The sequence below is a fragment of the Hetaerina americana genome, unplaced genomic scaffold (assembly GCF_022747635.1).
Source record: "Hetaerina americana unplaced genomic scaffold, ioHetAmer1.1.p SCAF_19, whole genome shotgun sequence".
In the NCBI taxonomy this organism is placed as follows: domain Eukaryota; kingdom Metazoa; phylum Arthropoda; class Insecta; order Odonata; family Calopterygidae; genus Hetaerina; species Hetaerina americana.
The window spans coordinates 8,150,978-8,176,675 of NW_027286752.1; the positions used below are offsets into that span (position 1 = coordinate 8,150,978).

Below are 25,698 nucleotides of genomic sequence, written 5' to 3' on the forward strand. Positions count from 1 at the left end.
TTCCTGGGGTGCACGGCGGAACCCCAATGCCCGAGGATTCGATTTCCGCAATATCGGCATCCGCGATTTGACAACGTTCGCATTCGATGCCACGTCTTCTACCTTACCACAAAACTCCTATTTTTGCCTACGCCGTATTCGTCTCGATGCGTTGTATTAGTGTCTTTTGCGCATAATAATTCAGTTTAACTAATAGACATGCATGCAAATATGTAAACGAAAAACGATACAGAATTTGATACTATCTACGGTTTTGGGGATCCACACTATCACCCGTTTCTGTGGGATATAAGTGTATTTTCAAAATGATTCACTGTAATTAAAAACATATTATTGTTGTTATTATTATTACATATTTCACCGTCAGGATGTGTGGCGGAGGGTGATTATATATACCAGGCCACTTTTGACACAAAATACTCCCCCCAATAGCGCGGTCTCGGACGTTATTCTGATCCCTACCGTTTGAGGTGAAATATGATATCTTAAATCTATCTTTTCTACTCTTAATTTCTTCAATTTTAAAGTCCTTAAATCTTAGTCCTGGTCTCTAACGTCAGGCATCATTCAGCGTTATTTCATAATAAATGTGCAATGGTTAATTTTTCGAGTTTAGTTCATCGCGCTTTTTTGGCGATTTATAAGATGAAAACAAAGCGCTATAAAAATAAGCGTTACATTCATACACACGTCTTGTTTTTTTCTGTAAATGAACACACATCAAAAGTAAAAGTGCAAATATTATTGGTTGCGACGGACAAAAATAAAAGATATCAAAATCAGAATTTGAGTCGCAGCGCAAGAGGGCGAGCCTCCCAATTTCAGCAGCAATGCAAACAGTTCTTGAAGGCATCAAATACTCATAACGTGAAATGGACGACAGTCCAGTTTCTGATTTATTTCTTTACGAGCCCAAAAACAACCCTTTTCAAAACGAGGCATAGTCACAAATAGATAGAAACATTACCGTATCTCCCAGGGACGCGCTTTTTCAAGAAACAGCACAGGATATCATTTCTTCTTCGACGAACCTAGGGAATTTGCATCAGCATCCCAGAATACACTAAGCATTCCGATGTCACATTAATCTAAACTAGAGGGGAAAACACTGACATTTGGTTTCCATTGATCCTTCAGAAAGATTTTCGGGTGCCGTCACAACTCCTTATGTTTAGCAACGATAGGCGTCAATCATCAAATTCACCTCTGTCGTGAGAGGGTTAGGATTCTTATGGCCAAAGGACAGCGGTTCACCTCGTTCTAAAACATAGAAGTACGGTCCGGGAGATTCAGTGTCAAATGCCGGATAAGTTAAAACGGAGTAATAAAAAGGGGAAGCATAGAAAACAGCGTGACCGACATAGGGGGGAAGCAGGACAGAAAATGGAAATCCCGAGGCGAGCGAGCAGCCGTCTTCGCGCATGGCGCTCGGGTCGACAGAGGAGGCGCCCTTCGGGGGGGAGGGGGGGAAGGGGGGCGCTAGGGGCTGGGCGATCTCGAATTTCGAAAAAAGAAAAAAACGGCGGAGTCGCATTTGGAAAAAATTCCACGCCACTTTGGATAATATACAAAAACTTTCAGTTTTATGGTGGAAAGTTGCAGGCAATAATCTCCGCCGCCATAAAGTCTGAGAAGGCCGAGTTGTCGTCGCCTTCCCTCGGCTACTGGACGGTGGAATTCCATTTTTGAAAGCAGGAGGATTCCTTGCCTTCCCGTAGAGGCGAAAGCCGTCCCCTCCTCCTGTTCCAACCACGGCGGCAACCGTGGAATGGTGTGCGCGCAGTTTCCCACTCGCTCTCGCTCCCGTAGACACCCTGGACATTCCGGGGAAAGGGGGTGCCGGTAAGAGGGACCGAGGGAACAGAGAGCAGAAGGAGCGGTAACTAGGTTTTAAGGTGCGTCGCCAACGGAAGCCGTACTCCATCGCTCGCTAACCCTTAAGGGAGCAACGTCTTCAATGCATCCGGTTTTACGTCTTACGTTTTCTCCGCAACCGCCTTCGACAAACCCCGTTTTAATGCCTAACGCAGAAGGAAACAGAACACTAGGATGACCGTTCGATATTTGTTTTGATGGGATGAGAACATATGCCAGACTGTGAGCGCGTCGGTTTTCGCCCGCTGCCATAACTGCGGTGAAAGTTAAGACATGGGCAACTCTTGCGACGTCGCTGGCTATCTGCGTCCAGATTGGCTGCGAATACTACGGCGCTGTAAAACCGGATGCTTGGGAACATATTTGAAGGTCACATTAATGTCTCCTTACGTATTGTTAACGTTTAAAACACATTGATATCCGCATATTATGTTTTAACACTTGTAGAAGGGGATTGGGTGCGGTATCTACTTGTGTACTCGCATTCTATCGCGATGGTACAGGTTCGACTCCCAGCGGTGGCAGAATTTTTATGATGCATCTCCCGATCCATATTTGTGGAAACCGAAAGTTTTAGACGCAGTCTAACGGGCGTCGGGTTGAATATTAAACAGCGTTCGACCCCTCGGCGCCTTATATTTGTAATACACTTAGGAGTAATCAAATTCCGACGCGGGAATCATCTCCACTCTTCCGCCATTCCTTAATTAATCCTATTTCTACCAAATTCCTCAACTTTTAATGTCGCAAATAACCTTAACTATCGGTCGACTGCCGTAATAACTACTAACCCTATTTGCAGTACTACGCAGACGTAACTTGTTTAAAGAGTTACTTTTTTCAATTATATCAACGAGGCTACGAATAGAAGGTTTCATCAAGGGACCTTTTAAACAGTGGGATGATGTTTCTCATGCCTCCCGTAAAGCGCAAATTTTCGCCCCCCCCCCCCCCCCGATACCAGTCTAACTCGGTCAAAATGTATCCCACACTCAAAAGGGCAGTAGGAATCATCGCCATCATCGTCAGCAAGAGTAAACAATTCTATTCAATTGATTAATAGCATTCCTCCACTCTATTCCCCACCAATGACCTCGTCTTTGCATTCCATTTCTGAGACTCATACCGCAATGGAAATTTTAAAGATCTCAAAACAGCAATTCCTTAGGGATGACTTATATCGAGAAAGTCAACCCCCCCCCCCGCCCCAGTCAACTCATTAACCTTAGAAATTCAAAGTCATTACCCCTCGACCTTATTTATGCATGCAAAGGAAAACGTCGCGAAGATGTGGCAAGAGTGTTGTTCAACTCTTTGTCATCTATGCCCGAGATCACTCCATAAATATGTAGCGTCAACTTACTATTACAACTCACAGTGTAACTGACAGGTGGATTCCAAAGGTTTACCCACGAAGATCAGCTCAAATAAAAATATCACACAAATGCTGCCGGTGATAACTACAGGAAATTAAGTGGGCAAAGACTGTGAGAAATACAGATACGGACAGAAGAGTAAAACAAGAGAAAACTTTCATACCGCAGAGTGGAGTAAACGAAGAAAAAGAGAAACATGCAGAAAGGGTACAAAGATGAATCAAACACTCTATTGGACATAATAACTTGGCCGGGGACATATCGGAAGTACAGACAGGAAAACAACCGAAGAAAACCCGAGGGACAAATACTTTGGGCCAATTTTGTATCACTCCTAAATCAATGACCAGATCTTGAGTTTTGGGATTTTTCGGACGTCGCTACAAATATACTCGTATTTCGATGCTGACTCATCAAATTAAGTTTGCTTTTATTCAACTAAATGTATGAGCATACTTAGTAAATAAGGCCGTCATAACAGTACCAGGTATTAATTGGAAATAGATTATATGTAATATATAGAGTCAAATCTGGACTCCTAAAGTTCAACTAATTAAAGCCTGAAACTGTTATGTTTGATTACCATTAAACATAACAGTTTCATGCTTAACTTCGCGGAATTTCTTCATGATGAGGGCAACAAAAGAAACTTTGCACTTTTCCACATAAAGATTTAATACTACACGTGACCATAGTTTCGATGCTGCGCATCATCATAAGGTGACATACATGAAAAATTTTTCAACTCATATAGCCTGGCTCCATGAGGGGAGGAAGGTAGGGGGAGTAAGGGAGAGGGGGTAAGTTGAGTACTGGTGCAGCAACCTATTAGTGGGCTAGGGGAGACCATTAATTACCATTAATTCACAGTTATTTCGATTTAAGAATTGAGGTGGTAAAAGAATTAGCGGGGAACAGTACGGCAACCGGACGAATTAAACGTTAATCCTCGGATTGAGAACAACGTAGATCAAAAGGGCGCCTGGAAAATTTAGGACGCAGTCTTAGTGCGACTCGCCTAAGATCCGCTAAGAAGGCCGGACTACGGGCAGAATGGTAGGAGTCGTCCTCTCTGGAGTGAGGCGACGCAATATGCGAGCCAGGGAGCCAACGGGGGGTGTAGACCGTGTTTACACCCGCCCCAGAATGATGAGGAGGAAGGGGGCGACGTCAGTAGAGGCCACCGAATTATGGGCCCGAAACGATCCGCGCCCAATTTTCGCCGCTACGAGCAAGACACTAAAAGCTCTGCCCACGGACACATTCGTGTTTTCACTTCCATTGCAGATGAACTTTCTTCGCGGGTTTTCAAGGACAATCCGCTAACAGTAATCAACCCGAATGCCGGTTTGATATATGACGGAATAGGTTACCGAATATCACCTAACACGCCTCGACGGCGTGAGAAATTCAAGCATTCCGGGCATATGGGCCAGCCCTTTTCCCTGCGTGTCGACAGCAGTGTCCCAGGAGGATCTGGTACCCAAAAAGTAACACCACCTGATTGAAGCTTGGGGTGCTCAAGAGGCGTCGATGTTCGGAATCGGATCCCCTGACCGTCCTGCCAGGAGACCCGCTATTTACCCACCGGACTGCCACGCCCTCATAAGGGGACAGTGTCCGAAATAAGGCTATAACTTTACACTGAATATTCCCAATTTCATCTACCCAGTTTCTCAAATAAAATATTGCAATATCAACTTACTTTGAAGACAGTTAAAATATTTGGAATCAATAGCAAAAATCAACCTCAATTTCATTGTGAAAGGCAGAGCTCACATTCTGTCTTAAGGCCCACGGCCGTCAAATACACACAGTTCCGAGACGGGGGGGAAATTTCCTTTCCCAGTATCACCTTCGTTTTTTCATGGAGCGCAACTCGCGAGAAACGTATATTGGGAGTTATCTGCTCGAAGCATCACTTGAATTTGAATCCGGGGATCTCCGATGAGTCGTCCGCTGTACTTTCACGACCCAAAATGTTGTAAATAAATCAAATTTTCAAATAGTGCACAGGAATATGTCGACCATCTTCTCCAAGCAGAGGAGCACAGATATATTTCCCAAATTTGCACAAATTTGGCCTCTGGGTGAAGCAAGAGGGGGGGGGGGGCTCACTCACCTGCGCAATGGCTCCAAAGTTATTCCTGGAGGCCCTGCGGCCTGGGAGTCCCTGGAAGGCGGCTGCGACCCTCTGCAGCGCCGCCTCCAACTGCTGCGGGCTGAGCGGCCTGCCGTTCGGGAAGTGGAACCTGAGGAAGAACGTCATCGCAGAAATCGTGGACACGCCGCTCTCCCAATCGTCACGAAGAGGCGTCGCCACGTCGATCTTTCGGATGGTGGGGAGGGGAGGACGATCATCCAAGATTGTACAATTATAGCAAACGCAGATAGCGAAGAACTACGAGTGGAACATTGATTGAATCTATCAACAATCCACTACGATATTCAAGGGAAGTGATTTGATTTCCGCCCATGATGAAGAGCCGTTACTTCTGCGTTCACGTGACACATACTTAAGCAATAAATAAACGTGACGGGGCACAAAATGCCTACCTTAATTTTGAGACTTAGCAAAAAACACAATGCATTTTTTTGGTGAATATTCCAGGTTTATCGATGTTTATCGGAAATAAGTATTACGATAAAATGTCTTTCAAAGATAACTAAAATGAGGCTAAGAAATGTTCAAGCACTGATGACTATTGTCAACAATTTACCGATAAAAACTTTGCTACTAGTAATTACTTAAATCTAGTAATAAATATTGATTTGAGTGTGTATTTTTTAAAGCCTTTAAGGAATACAATTACGTACTAAGCAATCAACATCCTCCTCTAGTCTTTCTTGTGCAATTTTATTCGTTTTTAAGCTAGCTAATGGCTTGATTATCCTTACAAACGTTTGATCTGAATGACTATCTAGCCCTTTAACTTAAAATTCCCACTATTATTAAACTTGTTCAAAAACTCACCTGGAATTTTGGGAGAAATTTTCCCCAATGCATATTATTTTTAGGTTTTATTACAAATAAGAAAGCTTAGAGTCGTATTTAATAAATGTATATTTTAAATTTGATTAACGAGGGAAAACTTTCTTGTTTCATTATGGAATTGGTCGATGTGAAAATTTCATTTAAGTGGCAGGTAAAGAATTAATTATCAGGGTTGAGATTAAAAATTTCTAATTGGAAGAGAAAATTTGACTGGAATTTTCTCGGTATATCGCACAAAAATGTACGAATAAATAAAAATTAAAGGGAATTCCTCGGGAGAAATTGAATTCCGAAAAAAATGAAACCTTAATTTGGATCATTGCACACGAGTGTTGTTGGCAAGCCACCGTGTCTCCAGTCTGATGGAACTCGCATGGCATTTCCTCAATGGGGGCCGTCGTTAGAGAGTGACGGCGCGGGTGGGCAATTGAGGGCCCACCCCCAACGCAGTTTAAACTCCCAAGTTAAATGCGCACAGGCATGAATGCCTCGAAGAAGTGAAATTTTAATATTTTTCAAAAATGAAATTTATTTTCTCAACTAATAATTTAAGATTTTTGACGTCACATACATGAAATTTCTTTCACAATGAAACGCATTGCTAAATTATTTTTTAAGGGGCACGACTGTTGAGAACAAATAATCACAAAATTCCTTCAAAATAAAAATTGTTACCCATCAATAATTTTTTTAAATTACGTACAGTTTTCTCGAAAGTTTACAACAATCTACCATGCCAATATTTAAATCGACCATTTTTCCGTTATTTTTTTGCCGCAATCCCTCTTCCAGGCTCGACGTTTACGCAAATGGCATAAATGAATTGGTAAAAATATCTGGCAGGATATTTGCAACGCTCCGCCACTACGTCCAGGGGGTCAGTCAATTCATATAATATATCTACCATTGAAAGCACTTTCAATTGCAAAGGTGCATGTCACTATCGTAAAATCAGAGAGGTGCATTAACTTCGAAGGATTCCATACAAATGCCCTGGCCATATTCGAAAGCGAATCATAAAATTATATCCCTGAAGCATCTTGTTACCGCAGAAATTTAATGGAAATGGGGCTTTAATCATTAGATTTAGGAGCAAGGGAATTTAATTCATTATGGAAATCCATCCTTTTTTATTTAAACCCTCCATTTTTATTAATATTCGGAGCTTCTGAACCAGACTACGAGAAGGCCTTCTTCTGTCTTCACGTGTCGGCGGGAATTCAAAGAAGAGTTCCCATTATTTTAAGCCCTGGGTGTCCATATAAATGGCTATATACAAATAAGCAAAATACTCGGAGGGAGCACATCCTGTGAAATTTATGCAAATATCATAGTTATCATCAGTGTACTCGAAAAAGTACACAAAACCGCAAAACAGTTGGTTTAAAGAATATCGATTTCACTTCCTCAATTCCTCTCTAGACTTTTCCTCCTTTTTCACTCGAGCATAGGAAAAGATGACGCTCAGTACAGCAAAGAGTAATGCTATTTTGAAACTGCGACTATGGATAATTTTAAGCCCAAGCAATAAAAAAGGGGCGGATCTCGAGAAGAAGCGGCAGAAAACATTGTACAACCAAACAAAACGCCTAGGTCACCTTCGTTGATGAAAATTATTAATCAATTCGGGAAATTATTAACTTATTATAGCGGTCAAATCAGCTGAACATTTTGCGAAATATTCCCAAAATATCATGACTCGAAACTTACGTCTACAACACGCACTACCGAAAAATGTTCACGCCTGGTTTAAAAAACTTAACTTGCTTAACTGGGAATATTGGAAAATATCCCGGCCGATCAAACGGCCGTCATTCAGGGGCAGCTAAAAATAATTATCAAATATTCTGCGCTCTTTACATAATGTTGCAGGGCAATTTAAAATATTCAAAATAAAAAAGAAGTGGAAAATTATTGTAAATTCCAAATCTCGTAAAACGAAACGTAGGCAAACATCTTAAGAAGGAATTTCTACATTTCTCCACTTCACAGCTGTGCTTGAGGTAACCGAAGAGGGCAGATAGGACGGACGAGAGGGCCAAGGCTCCCCCGGGTGTCTCCTCACCTGGGTATGAGAGGCGAGTTCCTCGCGACGGCCGCCTTGGTCTGCCTCCGCAGCGTCGACAACTGTGGCGGCGAGGTGATGTGCGGCGTAGGGGACGAGGGGGTCGCGGACGAGGGGCTCGTGGCGCCGTGGGCAGAGCCTCCCCCCAGGGTCGCGGCCTGCGACGACCCCCTGAGAGGACTCGGTCCACCTCCAACGCCGGAGGCCGGAGCTCCGCTGCCGCTCCCATTGCTCAAATGACTTCCGTCCTTCTCGTGGCTGTAGGTCTGCGTCGGAGAGGAAGAAAAAAAAGAAGAGCGATGAGCGCCAATGCAAGAGATCAGGGAACTTCAAATTGTTCATTTCTTTTCCAGAAAAAATCCCATACATTTACACGTTAAAACACCTCATCCTTATATCCGTGAAGTAAAATTTCCATAAGAATTAAACACGTAAGTGATTTTTTTAAATGCCACAACATTAATTAATTATTATTGGGACACTTGTATCGACCTTGAAGGTAAAAATCAAGTTTTCTGTTTGTTCCGCATGGCCGGCTTGCTTCATTATTGCGTAACAGCGTCGAACAATTTCACCTATCTCATCCGTAATTCCACGATACTTCGGGAGGTTTCCTTCTTATTCCCTGCCACAAAAACCGTGAGGGTAGTTTATTGCAAATATTTACTTTTAAAAATCACCTATGCGTCAACGATGAAGAATTTAATTAACAAGAAAAAAAACCTTAGCGATGGAAACAAAAGAAGTTGGCTACGAGCAGAACAGCTCAAGGAATGAAGTTTTGCTCCAAGGAAAGGAATCCACTCAAAATTACACCAAAGAAACCCTTTAAATAAAAATAACAATTCCTAAGTAATATGCAAACGCGAAATTTGCTCCTCTATAACGCGAGAATTTACAGAATCACAATGAAAAATGGAAACGATGTAAGTGCGTTGCAGCCGGAATACAAGCGGGAGTGTCTGAAGAACTTCTGCGAATATGGGTGAAAATAAATACCAACTGAAACATTTGAGAAAGATAAACTCATCCCAAAAATGTTTAGGACTGATCTAGGGCAGAGAACTTTTGACGAAGATGAAATGATGTCATGGGATCTTCTGCGGCTTCAACAAAGATACACAGGGTTGACTGGTTTCGTGAATCCTTCTCCAGCCAATATCCAGAAGGATCGTACAAAGAGCCTTTATAAATGACACCATCGCCTAGGCAGTAAGAAAAACACGCCACGCTATATTATAGCACATATATACCAACAAATCGGAGTCAAATTCATTCGTCACCACTTTGGTACAGATTTATGATACCAATCGGGATCTCTAACATTTAACATATCACCCCCGTGAACACTATGGTTACACTATTATTCTAGGTACACTAACTTCCTCAACAATTCCATAATTCATGCATACGCATATGGAAATCCGCGTCTTGGATAGAATGAAGGCGATTATGTATCCCAATTTTAAACAAAAATAGCGTATGCGTATCTCAACCAATCGATTAATATCATGCTCAACCACTGCTCCAGTTGTTCTAGGATATAATAGTCGCATTTGAAAACAATCACTTACATGAGGAACCCTAACATGAATAAAATACTCCTGAATTTTATTCCAGATATTGTGTACTCTCTAAAAGTTGAAAAAAAGAGATGTTTCAGGCGTGATATGGTGGAATATCATGATTAATTAAAAATAGCAATTTTCCACAAAATAAAATTTAATGCGACCGGTTTCAATGCAACAACATCATCATCAGGTGATGTAGTTGTTACCTGATGATGATGTAGTTACATTGAAACCGGTCGTATTAAATTTTATTTTGTGGAAAATTGCCATTTTTAATTGATCTCTGAAAGTTGTTCTTAATAGGCTTCTTTTGCAGGAATTACTCAGTAAAAATCCGTTGTACTCAAAGTTAAATTTGATACAAAATAATACTCGGAAGTATAATTAACCGACGCAACAATTACGGGTTCCGAATAAAGGTCTAGTCCAATCGAACAGTCGAGGGAGGGTCCCCTCCGATGTCCGGGGGTCCAGAGGTCAGCGCCTTGACCGTGAACACTAGTGAAACTCAGTGGGTCGTCTATCCCACTGTCAATGGAACAGTCGACCACTTTCTTCAGAACCCAGTGAAGGCTGTTCCACCCATTACCGCGCATTCCATCATTCTTCACGAGAACTTCGAGACCGAATCATTAAATGACGAGCGATGCGGGAATTGCGCACGAGTTGAAGGGAGTGTCCTGGGTTTCAAACCGACTCTTACTCGATAGCAATCGAACGGAGAACTTGAGCGAGACACGATAACAATGCGTATCTTCAGTTGAAAATATTCTAGACATTCACAGGTAGGTCCCGATACAACAACATCCACGCGTCTGTGGGATTATCGTCAAACCGTGGGCGCCCGCCGTTCCTGGCGCATTTCGTTGACGCAGGAATACCGGTCCCGAATATTATAAATCCTGATTGCATTAACGAATTTCTACATATGTGACAAAATTAATTAGTGCATGGAGATGTTCAAATCAAATATTTAATCGAGATTTAAATCCTTTTTCGGTATATGCCAGTCGGATATCCAAACTTCCACTGACAGCACTGTCATCTACTACACTGTCACTTGACAAAGCGTAAGCTAATGTCTGCGTAAGTATTATCACGTGAACAGAGTGAACTCATTTCCGTGGGTTTACATTTCTCGGGCATTAGGTACTTCAGTGCATACGGTCGACGATAGAAGGAAGAACGGTGAGACATTAAAACGGTCACTTCTAACCCTACTTACCGGATGATTCTGCAACACCGCATCGCACGCCATCAGGGGTGTTGCCAACACAAAGGGGGTACAATAGAAATCCACGTTTGACGCGTGACGAAGGGATTCAATGAGTCAGTAGTGGTACATGCCTGTGCACTCAATGAATTTTCCTTATTCCAAGATCGCCGGTGATCACGTGAAAAACCGAAGGTCAGAGCACGTAACAGAAATCCTCGCACACTCAACCGAGTGCTCGGTGCACATTTCAAGGGATCCGACGACTAGACAAGATTTTTAACACTTTTCTCCGAATTGAAGAAATGGAATAACATTGATGATGATTCTTTTAAATGCTAGAAAACGCCCAAAGTGCAGCTAAACGCACGTGTGAATTTAAGAGGCCATTAAGAGGCAATGAAATCTTCGTGAATTTACTATGCCATTAAGTGGTGTCGGAGAGAGTTTATCTCGATAAATCTACGAGAATTTATCTCGGGGGACATGGAATTGCATCAAAATGAGGACTAAGATCACATAAAACGCCCCCACTCAACTATATGCTTATAATCATGAAATGATTGTTTACGACGTAACTCGTGATAACTGAAGAATTATCGACACATAGCTGGAACACTTCCGATGACGAACATAGCTATTGTACTAAGAAAATTCCATAGCTGACAGCATAAACGGTTAATCAATAAAATGTCATTACAAAGCAGAAGAGAAAACGATGAAACTTACGGCATTTCGTATTTCTATGCCGCGTACGCATTTTCCAGGCGGTCAGGGGACATCGGAAGCCATGGCAACGGTTAACACTTCAACAATTGCGCAGTCCGTCAAGACGTTACGTGGCGATGAAACGAATGCAAAATCAACTCAACTTGGAAAGACGGAAAGAAGGAAAATGTGATTACTCGTTCAAAATTGAATTCAACAGTTGTAGCGGAATCAGTACCAAAACCAGCAAAAACAGTCTAGTAGAATTAAATGGACCTATATTAATATTTTATTTAATCACCTAGCAACAAAATTATTAACGATTTCGTCGAAATCACTCGGTTGGTGACCACTTCAGCGTAGCTTTTTCACCCGAGAACGATAGTGAACTTGACTATAAACAAGTCAACTGCCATGCGAGTTATCGCAGCTTTAAATCCTATGACCGTCACGCAACCATAAGCTACCGAATTTGTAACGCAATGTAGAGTGATGCATCTATGATTTCGGAAACTTTTTAATTAAGATTTCTCTCGAAAGTACTAGTGAAATCATATTAATGATGTTTCGGTCGGAATCATATTCCACCATCAATAAGGAATAATATTTCAAAAGACTGGTTGAAACACTCTACTTTCCTCGATAAAGACTTTCAATTAGAATAAATTACTCTTGTAATATACTTACTGAGGCGTGTAAGGAGAAGGGAGAGAGGGTTGCTGGGAGACATTAGATGAAGGCAGAAAAGTGGATACAAGGCATATTGAGTGCAAATGCAATCTTTGACGAATGTGAAAGAGTCGAGAATGTCGGGTAACTGAGGCAGAGGGAGGAAAATATAAAAAATACCGGGAGGAATGATGGGAGAAAAATGCATGTATGCAGAATAGAAGGATAGTTTATAGCAGTTTAAGGTGTTTGAGGTCGTATCAGGCCACTATATGTGCTCTCCGTATCGGTCAAAACCCTTACCTTATCCGGTATAATACCATTACACAAATATTCTTCTCTAACAGGGTCACCTCTGAAAGAGATATCCTTCGTGACTTCTGCAAACAGTGAAAACATCCTTTTCCGTAACGATCGCAACGACTCATGATTTCCCCCTCCCATAAGCCGCACTATATGAGATTTTTGGAACTCCGCAAATAAATTTTTCTCTAATCTATAACAACCTCCAACAACATCTCATGCCATTCACATTCCCACAGTTGAACTTTAGTCCGCCAGCCTCCTCTCTTCCCCTAGCCTAACTTTCTGTTTTCTTCTTCAACAAACTTACTTCTTCCACCCTTTCTCCAAACTTTTCTCAACATTCTCCATTCTACTCCCATCATTATCCTTGCTCAAAATCCACAGCTTTAACTCTCTCGTGAAATACAACATCCCATATTTCTCCCCGAATGTTAATCATATTTCCTTTACGTCTCTATTATCAGTCCATATCATCAATTGAACCCTTTTTGCACCAGCCACATTTACTCACGCAATTCAGCTTCTAATGGAATATTTCCCGAAACCATTTATCCGAAAATCTAAAATGGCAAAAATTACTGATATGTTCCACCAGCTCCATTTTATTTACTCTCAAAACTGTAATTCTTTGGACAGTTTCTCATCCGCTCGAGAATTTAACTGCTTTTATTTTCCCATGATATATCTTTATCTCGAACTGGCCCTAAAATGGGTTTGCAAATAAGCGCAGTGCTTTGGTTGCCTGAATAAATTAAACTTTTATCATCCTTGGGATGGGACAAAATCAACTCACCACCGTCTTTTATGCCCACCTGCATCTTTCATATGCCTACCTAATCATTTCCCCCGGATGTACACACACGAATCAAGTAGCTGTCGACGGCGGTGGACAACCTTGTTTCACTTCCCTGCTGACCGCCCTCATTCTCCTCCATCCGTTCTTGTGTATTCTGATTCATGCTGATCCTTCAAACAGTCCCACTTCTACAATCTGCTTCAATGTTCCTAATTCTCTCAATAACCTTGCCCACTTAATCTAAATCTGTATCTAATTCTAAGAGGCAAATAAAACACTCCCGAGAATAGTTTGCCTTATTTTATTTAACAATCTCGTCGCAATTATGGTGACTAGAGTACCCTCTTATTCCGAAACCCTAAATCATTATTTGGATGATGATAATGGAGTGGTCGTTTGTCTTGTTCTCTAATCCACTTGGGATAATTAAATCTATTATTTGAATAGTTGTTATATTTCACTAACATATTCCCCTCAAAGGTATGAATTAAAGCTGACTTCACGAGTAAAATATTTTCCTCATAAGTCCTACGACAGAAACCTGAGAACTTATTGTGATGGGGTAAAGTTGGAGATTTTTGTTTGAACTATCTATTAGTCCCTAATATTTAAAATGAATGCTACTCAATGCAAGAGTTGCAAAACGCTATCTAAAACGCATTCAATATATTTTATCCGTAATTACATATAACTTATTTACTCATGGAATGGAATAAAAAAACTGATAATTTCATTTAATGGACTTTTTTTCCAAATCAGGCAGTTTTAACAATTGTAAAATCATGCTTATTTATCAATTACTTTATTGTATTCAAGACACTGATATTATGGCTGCATACGAAAGTATTTAACATATATTCAAGGAGCACTGAAATTGTTTAAAAATTGTTGCCAATCAAAATACTTCAATTATTAAATAACAATTAGCTATCATATAAGTACTAAAATAAATGAAGCATGAAAAAAAATTAATGCTGAAATGATTTTTATAATAGTCATTGGCCGAGTATATTATCCTACGAAAAACACCCATTTGGTCAACTTTTATGGAATACAGACTAATGTAAACATGAATCGGGTTCAGATAATAAACTATGTGACAAACCTTGTTACTTTAGACTTCACCACATAAGTGTATTTTTCTTGTATTGATCTCAAAAGGCTAAATCTCTGAATTAGTCAATAATGAAAAATATTTCGTCGTAAGTGACGGAAAATACTCTAAATCATAGACTAGTGAAATAGAATTCGCGATCGTGCCATACGCGAACAAAGAAAGTAAATGGCAGATATAAACAACGTTCGCAAGCGACAAATTAACTATTTACCGTGACGAGTCAATATTTAATCATAATGATATTTAAATAAGCAAAATACTCTGTATAAAACAATAATTTTAGTCAGATAGCCCATATTATGGTCCCTAATTTCAAAAAGTTACAATTTTTCTCTACCAGTAGGCCTCCCAAACAACTAAAGAAAATTTCAACTGAACACGTTAAGTATTTCGCGACCTTTTTAACGAGTACCATACACACTTTCATTTATGCAATAAACCACTTTAAGGACGTTTTTTGGTTATAGTAACAATAAAATCAAACATACTATCACATTCACACGATACATTAACTTACGAATACACATCAATGACAAAAGACTTAAATATCCGAAAATTCTCATTGAAATAAATAGGAAGTGATGTCGTACCCAATTAATAATTGACTTGGGAATAAGAATCAATAGCTTCTAATAAAAAGGCACATTAAAAAAACTATTTTAGGAATAATTCTTTGAATAAAAAAACGATGTTTGATGATAAAGCGAGCCTCTCAAGGGTAGGATGTTACCAGTGAATCCAAGAAGAATACTTTGAATGTGCCACGAACTTCCACAGTCCAACTATATAGGTAGGCACCAATCCATTTAGTCAATGGCCATTCAATCCAGGGGAGTTTTTGTTCATGGCAGGGCGCTCCTCGGAATGGGTAGAGCAGAGAGACGAGGGATTGGCACGGATCCTCGCAGATTCGAGCACAAACAGAAGGTCACGAACTTACATTCCGATCGATTGAGAGGTAAACAAACGAGGGGGAGTATCATAAGCGTTCCCGATACGAAAGACGTGCCCCAATTAAGCGATTCGCGAGTATCGTCCAAAATTAGGGCGAGCAAAACACGGTTCGACGTCAATCAAAATATGAAAAACACTAATTAGTAATGCAGTGACATATGGGATCGAAAGAGAAAGCGCGTGCGCCTTGCCGAAGAAAAGGTAATTAAAGTCGAAATGTGAATTAAAAACTGGATGGTGGATGCCTCGGGTATGTCGATGGGTTTTCGAAAAAAAATAATAATTGGCCAATCTTTGCAGGTGATCACGAGGCGTGTAAGGAAAAGTAAGGAAATGCATTTTTGTAAGATCACCCATCCGTATCCTATAGCTTCACGCCGCGGATTGATATTCTAGACGGGCAGGGCAATTATTTTGTCGCGCAACCCAGACAGAATCCTTATGGCCTGAAGAAAAGTTGGCAGTAAACACATCCTGCGACAATGACGTGACTATACTGTACAAGTTGTAGAGCAAATGTTCACTGGATTCACGCTCTCTGTTGTCTAGTCAATCCCTACGCACTCTTTCACGAAAATATAACGAGGAATGTTGCACAAACTGTTGATTTGCAAGTTTCGCAGTCATATGATTACGATTAGTCTTGATGCAATAGCAAAGAGAGTGAGAAACTGTTTTTTATGCTAAAGACGCGCATTATGTCTGTTAGTGAAAAATGGGAACTCATAAAGTAAGTGTCAGGGACATTTCGTGAGGAATTTTACCCTCGCGATACTCAAAATCCGCCGCTTTTTCCATCTTCTTGGTCGTCATTTGACGTAATCTCGTCTCGCGAGTGACACATCCGCTTGGTATCTTGGCATCGATTCAGCGACGAGAAAAAAATAATCTTAATTTATTTTCATCTCGTAATTGAGGCGTGGCGAGGAAGAGACGTCCGTCTACGACCACGCGAGCGAAAGTGGTACCACACATCATTCCTCGCATCTGCCACACACATTCGTACGCCTCCTGCGAAACACAAGAAAACATTCGAACGATACCAAAGTCCTCACTCATTAGTGTTATTCTCACGAAAGATCACCGTTTCAAAACAAATTTGTGACACACACGCGAAGAAAACAGCCCGCTAAACACGAATGAACTCGACAGCAATGGTTTCACTCTTAGTTTGAAACCAATTAGTGTTCAAACTGGGCAGGAAATTCTATCGCATTTCCCTCGCGCGTTTAAAAAAGCTTCCAATGTCATCAAAATTCTTACCGAATTATTGTTCAAAACATCTTGATGATACGATGAAAATAAACGACAAAACCGTTTTTTGAATTCCAAACGAATTCTTTCATGAGTAGTGAAGAGTTAAAAATTCATTTAAAAAAAATGAGTTTTCACAACGACAAGGCGACAGGTTACCAAATTATTAAAAAATATAACGCGCAAGTTACCACATATTTTCTACTGTGGGTTGATCTTTTCGGCACAAGGAAAGAAAATCTTGTTTCATAACTGTAGGCGTGCCGATGGGGTCACCACCCCAACCACAAATCCGTCCCACCAGCCGTGTGGGGGCGGGGTGACGTCGTCGCGAAGAAACAAAAGTGAGGATACCTTGTTGTAAGATCGGGGCTTCCTTCTGGCGGGCGGCGCGTATGGGAACAGAGGCCTCTGCGGTGGCTGCTGCTGCTTGTACGACTTGTAACCCACGGTCCCTCCTCCGTTGAGGCGGCAAGCCAAGCACCTAGCGTTCACCATTTCTATCCGAAAGGGGCACCACCACCAACATCATCACCACCACCACCCCCCTCCGCCCGCCACTCCCCCACACCATGGGAGCGCCTGCACCACGCAACAATCACACCTGCACCACCACAAAGGGCGGGCGGAGTGCGTCTCTCCCCTTCCACCACGTCGCAAACAACAGTCGACGAGCACACCCTGCCCCCTTCGTCGCCCGGGGCGCCGATGAAGACGAAAGTACACGCAGATCGCTCCCGTACTAGCGCATCTCCTCCTTTGGGTCGGAAAGAAGAAAATACTGTTCGGGCTATCTGCCCGCGAACGGATGGGCAAACACGCAAAGCAATGGGGGGCGGGCGGCGAAAAGAGCCACTCACTCAAAAAAGAAAATAGAGAAGACAAGACGGGTGCTCGCACGAATTGACTCACACACTCAACAACACGCACCGACACTTCACACGCGACGACAACAAGAGAACAGCACACTTCCAACAAACAACACGGTCGACGGCCAACGACAGACAACAGCACGCTCTCGCCTCGCTCTACCCGTGCTGCCCATCGTCGCAATCCCGCCGTCGAGCGAACGGCGTGAGAACGGCGAAGGGGTGGGTGAGGATGGGGGGGTGGGGGAAAATGGGAGGAGGAGAGCGGGGGGGAGGGCGGACACTCTGGTGCTTCTCCTCTCCCGAGAGGCGCCCTCAACGTCCGTCAACCGAGACGGACCGCGTCGAGTTGCTCCGACTCAACCGGCGAGCGCGGCGGCCGCCCCGACCGACAGATCTGCCGTCTTCGCGCGCGGGTGGAGGAAAGAGGGACGTCGGATGCGCCGGCCCTCGCGAACAGCAGGGTCGCTCCTCTGACCTCTTTGCCCCACGACTCGTGGCCCCCTACTCTTGCCCCTCCTCCTTCCCCTACTATTCCTCATTCGACACCAACATCGCCGAGTGTTCCGAGTCGCGATGGCACTGCGTGTGGGAAGCAAGAGGGAAAAGCACCACGGCAGCGGCCCCAGACGCCCTCGTCGGCTTTTGTTTACCCGTCACAGGAAACGGGTAATATTCGTGACGTCGGGGAGGGGAGGACTGGGTGGGGGGGGCGCGGGTAGGGGTGGTAGTGGAGCGGGCGTGTGCTGGGAGAGTGGGAGTGGTGGAGATAGGAATGTGGAGTGAGTAAGAGGGACGGAGGGAGGGAGAGAGAGAGTGGGAGGGGATTGAAAAATATGGAGGGGGTGAATGAAAAGAGGTGGGAGGAGGATACAGAGGAGGTGTGTCGGCAGAACGGTCGTGGAAGGAAGGATTGGGACAGGGAGGGGAGGATTCGCCCGGCTGGGATGGGAAGACAAGAAGTCCCGACTAGTTAGGCGGATGAGTATTATTAGCGGAAGAGTAAGCACGTGGAGAAGAAAGATAAGGAAATGATAAAGAGGCAGCCTCAGGGAAAAAAGTGTCTTAGCCAGGGGTTGGAGAACATACAACCCTCACCCACTACGTCGCGAATGCAAACAAACCGCACAAACAAACCTCGGTACGGATCAAATCAAGGTCTAACTGATAGAATAGAACTGACAACGCAATGAGCCCTATGGTGCGTAAAACTCACACGTAAATAGGGTAATAGGGGCGGGTCCAACTCCCCCCGCTTCTGTTTCCCAGGAAGAGTACGGTATCAAGGGAAGTTCCGGCACTCCTAAAAAATCACACAGTTGGTGAAGCTAGCGGTGTCCAGGAGGAGGCATTACCCGGTTCTCGACCTCCGGTCAGTGGCCGAAAGGTCCAACCATCACTAAGAAGGTGGGAGGAGGGTAATTAATTCGAAGGAATAATTAGAGGGGCAAAATGGGTGTTTACGAGCAAGATTGGTCGCAACATTTTCATCGACGCAAGTGAGGGCAGGTGGAAAAGAAGCAAAAAGGGATCGGAAGAGACTAATGGTCATCACGATGGCGACTTTCGTTACACGAAATTCTGACTTCAGCTCCGACGCAGAAAAAATTAAAACTTTAAAACTCACATGTCCATGGCTTTAGCACTCTTTCCGATTTTCCCTTCACGTGTCATTTAAACTGGTGAGGGAGGGCGGGAGAGAAGACGGGATACTTTAAACCGAGATGGACATTTAAAGACTGAATAAGGAAGGAGGAAGGGTCACGTGGGACGCGGGAGGAACGGAGATGGGAGTAAAGATAAAAAGGGGACGAGGAAATCGAATGAACGTGAATAATGCAGTGGGAGGGAGAGGAGGAGAATAGAAAAGTGTGGGAAGAAAGGGGAGGAGAAGAAGGAGGGAGAGAGGAGATTGGAAACGTTGCGAATGAAAGATGGATGGGGAGAAGGGATGGTAGTGTTAAGGCCAGGGGTGAGGGCAGGGCGGGAGTGCGGCCCACGCAGGCGGGCCGCGGAGTGGGGAGAAGGGAGAGGAGGACGAGGGGACGGAGACCCAACTGCCTCTTCGCCCAACACGACTCTCCTCCGCTCTGAACCTCTGCGACTCCACGGAGACCGTCCGGCGGAGAGGGCAAGAGCTGGAGGGCGTAGGAGGGCTAAAAACTGAGGGGGCGAGGGAATTCGCCAAGTTGGACGGCTCGGGTTATAAAAAAAACGGGGGAGGGAATAAAATAAGCCTTCCGACCTCGCCACTCCATCCTCGATCGCTTCAAATTGCTCGGAGTGAACGCTCCGCCGACCGCTCTTTGAACGAGGAAGGCGGTCGAATTATTATCCCGTGTCTTCTGCGCAATTAAAGGGAGGAGGTGGAGAGTCGGTTGGTTCCCATTAAAAAGAATAGAGAGTTCTCCGTTTTAAAGTTTCCCATGCGCTCAAATGGAAGGGGAAGCACTCTGATCTACCACGCGATAGGAAAGCGGGAGAATGAAAGAAGTGGATGGGAAAAATTTCCGGAAGCCGATTGAACGATACCAAAACCTTCAAAAGTTTCGGACTCGAAGTGAAGTTTACGAGTGATAGGATTAGATCCTACCTACGTAATTAGCCTCGAAAACACAAGGAAAAACTAAGGGAATCGAGTCGCGTTTTCATGCGACTGGTACCCTAGGGACACCGTGGGTATTGCGGAAATTGATTTACGGCGTGCTACTCAAGATTAAATGTGTCAACTTTCAAACAAACGATGCCTTAGCTCTGTATTATCTGGATTTGGTATGATTTTTCCCACGACATCTTTTATATTATCGTTTTCATGTTCCTCTTCGCAGGAACGACATGCAGATGTAGGGACGTAAACAGAAAGCGGTGAGGTATCGGACGTTTTGAGACCTTGAGCACGTCAATTCCTTGTTTAAAGGCTTCGGCAGCCAATCAAAACCATTAATTAATCCGCTGAAGAGGATGCCTATTTCGAAATTACCCGCCGCCCTCATTCCTCTACTACCCACAGGGCTGAGATTAAGCTACGTACGATGAAGCAGACTAAGTAAACAATTGTGCCAGGATGCTGAGCGGCGCAGAGAGAGATTGGCGCGTCTACGGATGCGATCGGACAGTGGATTCCTTGATTGGGCATCGCCTGTCAACTCCGCGTTTCCACTCCGCTTCGTTGCCCCGGCATTCCTGAGTACCCAATGGATCGAGGAAAAAATCATAACTTTTGACCTCTTGTGCACTCTGACGGAGTCGGCAACCTCTCCGACCGACGCGAGACGTAGTAGTAATATTTAGGGGAGGCGGCCGACAGCTAAGGTCATTTGCACCATTAGGGATGGACAGGAAAGGATGAATGGCGGAGAGAAACCTGGCGTCGGCCTTAGTCTACTCTTAACGAAAGGTGCCAAGGGGTCCGCAGTTAAACGTCCCATCCGACGGACGGCGTCCTCACTCAAAGTGCCCTCCACGAAGCACCTCAAGTAGGGATCGAGATACTACTGAAAAATGTTCGACGCCGCCGGGATTCGAACCCGGGCCTTCTGGGTCCTCGGTCCCCCCCCCCGTGGCGAGAAGGGGGCGGACACATTTATACATATATAGGGCATTAAGGGAGATGAAACTAAAAAAAGGCCGTGGGGGTGGATGGCATTCCTGCGGAACTACTGAAATGTTCAGGCAAATGTGGGAGAAAGAGGCTAAATGGATTGATTCGAGGTATCTATGAGGAAGGAATCTGCCCGGAAGACTTTGTGAGATCAGTTTTAGTTCCTATTCCGAAAAAGGTAAAGGCTACATCTTGTGAGGACTACAGGACGATAAGTTTGATATCCCACGCAGCTAAAGTTGTTCTCAGGATCATAAACAAAAGGATAGAGAGTAGGGCAAATGATTACTTAGGGGATGATCAGTTTGGGTTTAGGAAGGGGAGAGGTACGCGTTATGCCATTGCAGTAATGAGATTATTAATCGAGAGGAATATAGAACACAACCAGGAGGTATTTTCCTGTTTCGTAGATTTCGAAAAAGCGTTTGATAGAGTGAATTGGGAAAAACTAATGAGTATAATGCAGAAAATAGGAATAGATTGGAGGGAAAGGAGGTTAATCGGCAACCTGTGCATGTCTCAGACAGCACAGGTGCGGGTGGGAAACGAGGAGTCCGGATGGGTAATGTTAGGAAGAGGTGTAAGGCAGGGTTGCCCATTATCACCGTTACTGTTCAACCTGTATGCAGAGGAAATGATTGAAGAGGCATGGGAAACACAGGAGGTAGGAATGAAAGTGGGCAGGGAATGCGTAAAATCAGTTAGGTTTGCTGATGACCAAGCTTCAGTTTGTCAGTCAGCCAAGGGGTTGCAAGCATTGCTGAGAGAATTGGAAATTCAGTGCGACAAGTATGGGATCAGAATCAATATTAATAAAACAAAGGTTATACGATTTTCAAGAAAAAAAATAATAGGCTAAACATTAAAATAGGAGGGAAAAAACTAGAGCAGGTAGAACAGTTTACGTATCTCGGTAGTGTTTTGGACCAACACGGTCAAAGTAGTCAGGACGTAATGAGAAGAATTGAGCTAGGCAAAGAGGCTTTCACAAGGAGGAGGGAGCTGATGACGGGGACTGTGAGTAAGGATATTAAGAAAAGACTCGTAAAAACTTTGATATGGAGCGTAGCTATGTACGGCGCGGAAACGTGGTCATTGAAGCAGGAGGATAGACGTAGACTGGATGCTTTTGAAATGTGGGTTGGTAGAAGAATGGAGAAGGTGAAATGGACAGAGAAGAAAACAAACGAGGAAGTACTTGGTATGGTGGGCGAAGAGAGGGGTTTGTTGGGAGCAATCCTATGGAGGCAGGAAAAGTGGATGAAGGGGGTGTTGACCGGCAGTGGGATGTTGAAGACTGTGATAGAGGGGAGAATGTTGGGCGAAAGAGGAAAGGGAAGGAACAGGATACGGATGTTGGACGGGATGAAGGGAGGAAAAAAGAACTCAGAGATGAAGAGGGACCTGATGTAGAGTAGGATACTGGATTTTGTGTTTTGTTAGGAGTCATAAAAAATGTATTTTGGAGCTGTGTCCATCAAAAACCTACTTTAACCGGTAGATTACCTAATAATAATAATAAACTACAGAGAATATGAGTCCTGCCAACTACGGGGCTCGGCCCAATCGGCCGTGTGTCGTGCCCAGCAGCGGGGGAAACAAGGCTTCCGCGGCCGTCATCCCACGAAACCCTTGCAAGGGAAAACCGGCAGTAGCAGTACAGAAGACGCAGGAGAAGAAGACCAAATTAGTTAGAATAGGAACGTGGAATGTTAGGACAATATATATATATATATATATATACATACACACACACACACACACACACACACACACACACACACACACACACACACACACACACACGAGGGTCATCCGGAAAGTAGTACCCGTTCGTGAAATAAAGACACAAAAGTAAATATTAACAAACATAAAAAATTTTATTTGAAAGAGGATACTTTAAACTACTTCTCAACATAATCTCCAAGCAAATTAAGGCATTTGTCATAACGTGTGACAAGTTTCTGTATTCCTGCTGCATAGTCCTTCGCCGCCAGCTCATTGAGATACGCGAGGGACCCATCTTGCACAAATTTTTGCATAATGCAGATGGTGTTTAACAATTTCATGAACAATTGTTCGAGAAACATTGGGAAAATGCTCACAGATGTCATCAATTGTGACGCGCCGATCGTTCCTCACGAATTCGTCAACTGAGCTCACCAGTTGGTCTGTAATGACAGACGGTCTCTCCGAACGCTCATCGTCGTGTGTGTTCCCCCTCCCCATGTTGAAGTTGCGACACCACCGCCGAACAGACGACTCGTCCATTACATTGTCTCCATACACCTCCTTTAATTGGCGATGAATATCACATGGGCGAACGTTTCTTGCATTGAGGAATTTAATCACTGCCCTCACTTCACAACTGGCGGCGTTCTCAATTTTTTTAAACATTGTAAACAATCACAGAAACAACACAGGCAATGCTAGCGTCACGCAACTTGGCTCAGAGAAGGCAGACAAGCCACTGAAGCTATCTGACCTCGTCCAGCGGCTACTCGCGTCGTCAGCACTTCATGCGGCACGAACGGGTACTACTTTCCGGATGACCCTCGTAATATAAGGTGAGTGAGAGGAGAGCAGGGAGGAAACATATCCGCAAATCTCAAGACTCCTCGCATGTCGTCACTTGCTGGGAAGGATGGGGGGGGGGGAATTGCCGTGAAAGAAGTTATGCGCGTCCAAGAACACCTGTCGATCGGAAGGGGTGGTCTTCAAAGGAGATGCGACCACAGATCTGGCCGCATCTCCCCATCTGACGTCGCCCTCACCTTCATCGCGCTCTTGTCCGATCTCGGAAAGGAACGGGACGCGGGAAAAACGCACGCACTCGAGAGCAAGGGGCATCCCTTCCGTCCGCGACCAGAGCAAGCACGTGCCCCCCCTCTTTCCATACCACGCCAAGTAGTGCGCGACAGTAATTGCACGAGATTCAGTCGGTCGGCAATAAGGAATACCTATCGGAGTAATTATAATACTGGTTACATCATCATTCTGAAACGGAAAGGAATGAATTGGCAAGGGCGCACGCCTGAACACCCGGCGCACAGTGTACGTTGTGCAATAATATAGTCTATGCAAGTACTTTATTGGGATTTGCCCAAGGCTGTCAACGCGAAGATCATCGGTATTATTCCTACAAGACGACTGATAGAAGAAGGATCGCTCTGGCATGCACGTGGCCTACATAAGCGGGAAATCGAGATGTGCGTATTACTATATTCTCCGGCAAGGGATGTTTTCAGATACTGATGCTTCTCTTGATCAATTCTCTCTTGGGTTGAAAATAACTAAATACGAATATATGCTCTTATTTTTTGAAGGTAGAGTCACAAGAAAAATTCCTGATTAACCTAATTGCGTGCATTATTCATCACACAAAGCTATTTTAAGAAACATTTGTTTTGAAAACTCGACAAAAATATTTACCATTCAATAGCACGCAGTCCGGCATGTCAAAGAAAACGACGTTTTAACCAAGATAAACATGTCATTCGTCCGGATTTGGATGGAATTATAATTTCAATTTTTCGGTCAAATGAATTCGGTTTTCTCAAACTACAGGATTATAATTCACTCATTGGGGTGGGTGTTCTTTTCAAACCATTTTTACTTAAACTCGTTAAGGCAGGAGTTCTCCTCTCTTACGTACACCAGTAAAATGACTGCGATCTCGTGGTCGCTGTCATGAACTGGGAAATGAAACATTACAAATTTAATGGCTAGGCTACACCCATACTTAAATGGCACAACGACTTAGCCGGAAAAAAATTCCGATTATGCACGACCTAAGATACCCCTTCGCACCTTTTCTTTCTCGAATCATTCCCAAGAGTGAAATTGTACCGCAAGTCCTTTCAATATTGAAATTAAATTTAAAATACTTCGCCTTTCCACGTAAACCACTTTTATTACGACCTACCTGCAGGTTTCGTTATGGTATAACATCATCAGGTCCTGATGATGTTATACCATAACGAAACCTGCAGGTAGGTCGTAATAAAAGTGGTTTATGTGGAAAGGCGAAGTATTTTAAATTTAATTTCAATATGAAGAATTTCCACCAAGTGACGCCAGAAACTGTTTCATTTCCTTTCAATATTGTCTCATTTTTTGCAAACATGAAAATTTAACGTGCAATTAGTTATCGATTATTTCTGATTGATAATTGACAATTCGAGACGTACTTGTAGGTCCGATCTTTTACTTTTCGTTCGTTCGCAAAAAGCGAAAAAAAATAATTAAAAAAATATTTGTCTAAAATTCACGAGAGAGAGCAGACGGAATAATTAATTTGCACTTGTGCAAGAAGTGCCTAAAGCGGAG

The 25,698-nt window shown here is 43.4% G+C and overlaps 1 protein-coding gene across 2 annotated transcripts in view; it reads right to left on the minus strand.

The window, feature by feature from the left end:
- Window positions 1-25,698, minus strand: part of LOC139687333 (mucin-19) — a 172,370-nt gene that overhangs the window by 24,565 nt on the left and 122,107 nt on the right. For both annotated transcript variants that reach the window (XM_071584500.1, XM_071584501.1), the window contains exons 2-3: window positions 8,312-8,577; window positions 5,374-5,503 (exon numbers count right to left, since the gene is read on the minus strand). In XM_071584500.1, the coding sequence (XP_071440601.1) occupies window positions 5,374-5,503; window positions 8,312-8,577 (396 nt within the window). The remainder of the gene's footprint in view (window positions 1-5,373; window positions 5,504-8,311; window positions 8,578-25,698) is intronic.